The 7,679-nt window shown below is 44.7% G+C and overlaps 1 protein-coding gene across 1 annotated transcript; it reads right to left on the reverse strand.

Annotated features, from left to right (window-relative positions):
- Positions 1-5,574: 5,574 nt before the first annotated feature.
- Positions 5,575-7,382, reverse strand: LOC115188649 (tRNA (cytosine(34)-C(5))-methyltransferase, mitochondrial; the record flags this gene model as incomplete). Its single annotated transcript, XM_029747384.1, is given in 2 exon segments — positions 5,575-6,562; positions 7,252-7,382. Coding segments are annotated over 2 exon segments (405 nt in total), but the record flags the coding sequence as incomplete, so codon positions are not given.
- Positions 7,383-7,679: the final 297 nt, after the last annotated feature.

Genomic DNA, 7,679 nt, shown 5'->3' on the forward strand with positions numbered 1-7,679 from the left:
GATCAGGTGCTAAATAGTGACCAGTTTATTAACAGTAATCAGCAGGATCAGGTGCTAAATAGTGACCAGTTTATTAACAGTGATCAGCAGGATCAGGTGCTAAATAGTGAGCAGTTTATTAACAGTGATCAGCAGGATCAGGTGCTAAATAGTGACCAGTTTATTAACAGTAATCAGCAGGATCAGGTGCTAAATAGTGACCAGTTTATTAACAGTGATCAGCAGGATCAGGTGCTAAATAGTGAGCAGTATGGATCCCTTCGCACGGGATCGATTTGACAACACCCAGTGAAATTGCAGCGCGCCAAATTCAAAAACAGAAATACTCATAATAAGAATTCCTAAATCATACAAGTGTTATACATCGGTTTAAAGATTAACTTCTTGTTAATCCAGCCGCAGTGTCCGATTTCAAAAAGGCTTTACGGCGAAAGCATATCATGCGATTATCTGAGGACAGTGCCCAGCAACACATGAAAATCAGATTTCAGGCAGGTGCTACACAAAAGTCAGAAATAGCGATATAATTCATGCCTTAGCTTTGAAGATCTTCTTCTGTTGGCACTCCAAAATGTCCCAGAAACATCACAAATGGTCCTTTTGTTCGATAAATTGCTTCTTTATATCCCCAAAATGTCCATTTATTTGGCGCTATTGATTCAGAAAAACACCGGTTCCAACTCGCCCAACATGACTACAAAATATCTAATAAGTTACCTGTAAACTTTGTCCAAACATTTCAAACAACGTTCCTAATCCAATTGTATGTATCCGAAAACGTAACTGTCCCCAGTTAGATAATGCTTTGTGACATTATGTTAGCTAGCTGTCCCCAGTTAGATAATGCTCTGTGACATTATAGATAATGCTCTGTGACATTACGTTAGCTAGCTATCCCCAGTTAGATAATGCTCTGTGACATTACGTTAGCTAGCCATCCCCAGTTAGATAATGCTCTGTGACATTACGTTAGCTAGCTATCCCCAGTTAGATAATGCTCTGTGACATTATGTTAGCTAGCTGTCCCCAGTTAGATAATGCTCTGTGACATTACGTTAGCTAGCTGTCCCCAGTTAGATAATGCTTTGTGACATTATGTTAGCTAGCTGTCCCCAGTTAGATAATGCTTTGTGACATTATGTTAGCTAGCTATCCCCAGTTAGATAATGCTCTGTGACATTATAGATAATGCTTTGTGACATTACGTTAGCTAGCTGTCCCCAGTTAGATAATGCTCTGTGACATTATGTTAGCTAGCTGTCCCCAGTTAGATAATGCTCTGTGACATTACGTTAGCTAGCTATCCCCAGTTAGATAATGCTCTGTGACATTACGTTAGCTAGCTATCCCCAGTTAGATAATGCTCTGTGACATTACGTTAGCTAGCTATCCCCAGTTAGATAATGCTCTGTGACATTACGTTAGCTAGCTGTCCCCAGGTAGATAATGCTTTGTGACATTACGTTAGCTAGCTATCCCCAGTTAGATAATGCTCTGTGACATTACGTTAGCTAGCTATCCCCAGTTAGATAATGCTCTGTGACACTACATTAGCTAGCTATCCCCAATTAGATAATGCTTTGTGACATTATGTTAGCTAGCCATCCCCAGTTAGATAATGCTTTGTGACATTACGTTAGCTAGCTCGCTGTCCCCAGTTAGATAATGCTCTGTGACATTACGTTAGCTAGCTATCCCGTTAGATAATGCTCTGTGACATTACGTTAGCTAGCTGTCCCCAGTTAGATAATGCTCTGTGACATTACGTTAGCTAGCTGTCCCCAGTTAGATAATGCTCTGTGACATTACGTTAGCTAGCCATCCCCAGTTAGATAATGCTCTGACATTATGTTAGCTAGCTATCCCCAGTTAGATAATGCTCTGTGACATTACGTTAGCTAGCTGTCCCCAGGTAGATAATGCTTTGTGACATTACGTTAGCTAGCTATCCCCAGTTAGATAATGCTCTGTGACATTACGTTAGCTAGCTATCCCCAGTTAGATAATGCTCTGTGACATTACGTTAGCTTGCTATCCCCAATTAGATAATGCTTTGTGACATTATGTTAGCTAGCCATCCCCAGTTAGATAATGCTTTGTGACATTACGTTAGCTAGCTATCCCCAGTTAGATAATGCTCTGTGACATTACATTAGCTAGCTGTCCCCAGTTAGATAATGCTCTGTGACATTACGTTAGCTAGCTGTCCCCAGTTAGATAATGCTCTGTGACATTACGTTAGCTAGCCATCCCCAGTTAGATAATGCTCTGACATTATGTTAGCTAGCTATCCCCAGTTAGATAATGCTCTGTGACATTACGTTAGCTAGCCATCCCCAGTTAGATAATGCTCTGTGACATTACGTTAGCTAGCCATCCCCAGTTAGATAATGCTCTGACATTATGTTAGCTAGCTATCCCCAGTTAGATAATGCTCTGTGACATTACGTTAGCTAGCTATCCCCAGTTAGATAATGCTCTGTGACATTACGTTAGCTAGCTGTCCCCAGTTAGATAATGCTTTGTGACATTACGTTAGCTAGCTATCCCCAGTTAGATAATGCTCTGTGACATTATGTTAGCTAGCTTTTCCCAGTTAGATAATGCTTTGTGACATTATGTTAGCTAGCTATCCCCAGTTAGATAATGCTCTGTAACATTATGTTAGCTAAGTATCCCCAGTTAGATAATGCTTTGTGAAATTACGTTAGCTAGCTATCCCCAGTTAGATAATGCTTTGTGACATTACATTAGCTAGCTATCCCCAGTTAGATAATGCTCTGTGACATTATGTTAGCTAGTTATCCCCAGTTAGATAATGCTCTGTGACATTACGTTAGCTAGCTGTCCCCAGTTAGATAATGCTTTGTGGCATTACGTTAGCTAGCTTTCCCCAGTTAGATAATGCTCTGTGACATTACGTTAGCTAGCTATCCCCAATTAGATAATGCTTTGTGACATTACGTTAGCTAGCTGTCCCCAGTTAGATAATGCTCTCTGACATTACGTTAGCTAGCTGTCCCCAGTTAGATAATGCTTTGTGACATTACGTTAGCTAGCTGTCCCCAGTTAGATAATGCTTTGTGACATTACATTAGCTAGCTGTCCCCAGTTAGATAATGCTCTGTGACATTACGTTAGCTAGCTGTCCCCAGTTAGATAATGCTCTGTGACATTATGTTAGCTAGCTATCCCCAGTTAGATAATGCTCTGTGACATTACGTTAGCTAGCTATCCCCAGTTAGATAATGCTCTGTGACATTATGTTAGCTAGCTATCCCCAGTTAGATAATGCTCTGTGACATTATGTTAGCTAGCTATCCCCAGTTAGATAATGCTCTGTGACATTACGTTAGCTAGCTATCCCCAGTTAGATAATGCTTTGTGACATTATGTTAGCTAGCTATCCCCAGTTAGATAATGCTCTGTGACATTACGTTAGCTAGCTGTCCCCAGTTAGATAATGCTCTGTGACATTACGTTAGCTAGCTGTCCCATTAGATAATGCTTTGTGACATTATGTTAGCTAGCTGTCCCCAGTTAGATAATGCTCTGTGACATTATGTTAGCTAGCTGTCCCCAGTTAGATAATGCTCTGGGACATTACGTTAGCTAGCTATCCCCAGTTAGATAATGCTCTGTGACATTACGTTAGCTCGCTATCCCCAGTTAGATAATGCTCTGTGACATTATGTTAGCTAGCTGTCCCCAGTTAGATAATGCTCTGTGACATTACGTTAGCTAGCTGTCCCCAGTTAGATAATGTGTTTTCAGTTTATTGTATCTACATGCTTGTTGCTCAAGACAGCGGCAGCGTGTGCCGCTGTGGTCGTTCGGATTTTGACGTGGAAAAGTGAAATAGGATCGTGCAAAGATCGCTTTATATATATATATATATATTCTCAAAGAAACTACAGGTAGTAAACACTTGGCATCATATTTCTGTCATGCTGCTTTGTTGACAACTCAAACCACCACGAGCCGTGGGTATTCAGCCAATCAGCAGCCTCCACTGCTTCTTCCTATCATAACTGCTGTGGGTATTCAGCCAATCAGCAGCCTCCACTGCTTCTTCCTATCATAACTGCTGTGGGTATTCAGCCAATCAGCAGCCTCCACTGCTTCTTCCTATCATAACTGTTGTGGGTATTCAGCCAATCAGCTGCCTCCACTGCTTCTTCCTATCATAACTGCTGTGGGTATTCAGCCAATCAGCAGCCTCCACTGCTTCTTCCTATCATAACTGTTGTGGGTATTCAGCCAATCAGCAGCCTCCACTGCTTCTTCCTATCATAACTGTTGTGGGTATTCAGCCAATCAGCAGCCTCCACTGCTTCTTCCTATCATAACTGCTGTGGGTATTCAGCCAATCAGCTGCCTCCACTGCTTCTTCCTATCATAACTGCTGTGGGTATTCAGCCAATCAGCTGCCTCCACTGCTTCTTCCTATCATAACTGTTGTGGGTATTCAGCCAATCAGCTGCCTCCACTGCTTCTTCCTATCATAACTGTTGTGGGTATTCAGCCAATCATAACTGCTGTGGGTATTCAGAGATCATTGTGATTTATTTTATATATTTTATTTAACCTTTATTTAAGAGTTCAGTGAGTCTTATTGATGCCAGATAGGAACATGGGCAAAGAGCATGTAAAACAAAGTGTGCACCCTATTCCCTATATAGTGCACTACTTTAGACCAGGGCCCTATGGAACCCTATTCCCTATATAGTGCACTACTATAGACCAGGGCCCTATAGAACCCTATTCACTATATAGTGCACTACTATAGACCAGGGCCCTATAGAACCCTATTCCCTATATAGTGCACTACTTTAGACCAGGGCCCATAGGAACCTATTCCCTATATAGTGTACTACTTTAGACCAGGGCCCTATAGAACCCTATTCCCTATATAGTGCACTACTATAGACCAGGGCCCTATAGAACCCTATTCCCTATATAGTGCACTACTATAGACCAGGACCCTATTGAACCCTATTCCCTATATAGTGCACTACTATAGACCAGAGCCCTATAGAACCCTATTCCCTATATAGTGCACTACTATAGACCAGGGCCCTATAGAACCCTATTCCCTATATAGTGCACTACTATAGACCAGGACCCTATTGAACCCTATTCCCTATATAGTGCACTACTATAGACCAGGGCCCTATAGAACCCTATTCCCTATATAGTGCACTACTATAGACCAGGGCCCTATAGAACCCTATTCCCTATATATAGTGCACTACTTTAGACCAGGGCCCTATATAACCCTATTCCCTATATAGTGCACTACTTTAGACCAGGGCCCTATAGAACCCTATTCCCTATATAGTGCACTACTATAGACCAGGGCCCTATAGAACCCTATTCACTATATAGTGCACTACTATAGACCAGGGCCCTATAGAACCCTATTCCCTATATAGTGCACTACTTTAGACCAGGGCCCTATAGAACCCTATTCCCTATATAGTGGACTACTTTAGACCAGGACCCTATAGAACCCTATTCCCTATATAGTGCACTACTTTAGACCAGGGCCCTATAGAACCCTATTCCCTATATAGTGCACTACTTTAGACCAGGGCCCTATAGAACCCTATTTCCTATATAGTGCACTACCTGTGTGTGCTATATAGAGTGCCATTTGGAACACAGTCCTAGAGAGTTAGCTCGTTAGCAGTAGCCGTCATATGAAAACATGTTGCATTGTGGAATCCTTGAAGACCAGCCTCTGTGTCTGACATGCTCAGTCAGTGAGTCCTCTTGACACGTGACAGGAAGTCAGCGAGTCAACCAATCAACCAGTCAGTGAGTCCTCTTGACACGTGACAGGAAGTCAGCGAGTCAACCAACCAGTCAGTGAATCCTCTTGATGCGTGACAGGAAGTCAGCGAGTCAACCAACCAGTCAGTGAATCCTCTTGATGCGTGACAGGAAGTCAGCGAGTCAACCAACCAGTCAGTGAATCCTCTTGACACGTGACAGGAAGTCAGCGAGTCAACCAATCAACCAGTCAGTGAGTCCTCTTGACACGTGACAGGAAGTCAGCGAGTCAACCAACCAGTCAGTGAATCCTCTTGATGCGTGACAGGAAGTCAGCGAGTCAACCAACCAACCAGTCAGTGAATCCTCTTGATGCGTGACAGGAAGTCAGCGAGTCAACCAACCAACCAGTCAGTGAATCCTCTTGACACGTGACAGGAAGTCAGCGAGTCAACCAACCAGTCAGTGAATCCTCTTGATGCGTGACAGGAAGTCAGCGAGTCAATCAACCAATCAGTGAAGCCTCTTGATGCGCGACAGGAACATGGGTCCCCAGGTCTGACCCTGCTGTGGAACCACAAGGAGGCCTAACGAGGGGGTGTGGCCTAACGGGGTGAAGGTGAAGTGTTCCTGGAGTGGGAGGGCTAGCTCCTCCTCCAGGTCTTGAAGCTCCACCCCTGGACAGGTGTTTAGGACCGCCTCCACCACTTCCTGGTTCTCAGAGCGGGACAGTGTGCAGGTGGAGTAGACGACCACGCCCCCTGGACGCACCGCAGCCAGCGCAGACCTGGGGAACAGACAGGATGTGATGAGACAGGATGTGATCAGACAGGATGTGATCAGACAGGATGTGATCAGACAGGATGTGATGAGACAGGATGTGATCAGACAGGATGTGATGAGACAGGATGTGATGAGACAGGATGTGATCAGACAGGATGTGATCAGACAGGATGTGATCAGACAGGATGTGATCAGACAGGATGTGATGAGACAGGATGTGATGAGACAGGATGTGATGAGACAGGATGTGATGAGACAGGATGTGATGAGACAGGATGTGATGAGACAGGATGTGATGAGACAGGATATGATCAGACAGGATGTGATCAGACAGGATGTGATCAGACAGATCAGTAGCAGCTGGAGGAGAGGGCTGTGGATTGATTTTTCAGGTGAAAGGTCAACATAAGCCTGGCCCAGGACTTTTTTACACCACCGGCCTCAGAAGTAGGAACACAAAACTCTGGTGTAAAACCCCACAGTGGAAAAGGGACAATGTGGGCCAGGTATGTCTGTAGTGTGGGCCAGGTGTAGGTCTGTACGTGGGCCAGGTATGTCTGTAGTGTGGGCCAGGTATGTCTGTACGTGGGCCAGGTGTTTCTGTACGTGGGCCAGGTATGTCTGTAGTGTGGGCCAGGTGTAGGTCTGTATATTGCCCAGCTGGTTTGGTAATGTTAAAGCATGAATTCATACCTGAGCAGCTGTGTCTGTAGTGTGGGCATCCTGGCCCTGTTCCTCAGCCTCACAGCTCCTTGCTGATCCCCTCCCGTTCCACAGGACAACAGCCAGCTGCGATCATTAGAACAAGGAGCATCCAGCAGCACCTGGGAGGGAGGGAGGAGGAGAGGGGAGAGGGAGGGGGAGAGAGGAGAGGGAGAGAGGGAGGGAGGGGGAGAGGGAGGAGGGGGAAGGAGAAGAGAGAGGAGAGAGAAGAGAGAGAAGAGAGAGAGACGAAAAGAGGGAGGGAGAGAGAGAGAGAGAGAGAAGAGAGGAGAGAGAGAGAGAGAGAAGAGGGAGGGAGGGGGAGAGAGAGAGAGGGAGGAGGAGAGGGGAGAGGGAGGAGGAGAGAGGAGAGGGAGGGAGAGTGAGAGAGAGAAAGAAGAGGGAAAGACAATTAGAGA

The sequence above is a fragment of the Salmo trutta genome, unplaced genomic scaffold (assembly GCF_901001165.1).
Source record: "Salmo trutta unplaced genomic scaffold, fSalTru1.1, whole genome shotgun sequence".
Taxonomy (NCBI): Eukaryota; Metazoa; Chordata; class Actinopteri; order Salmoniformes; family Salmonidae; genus Salmo; species Salmo trutta.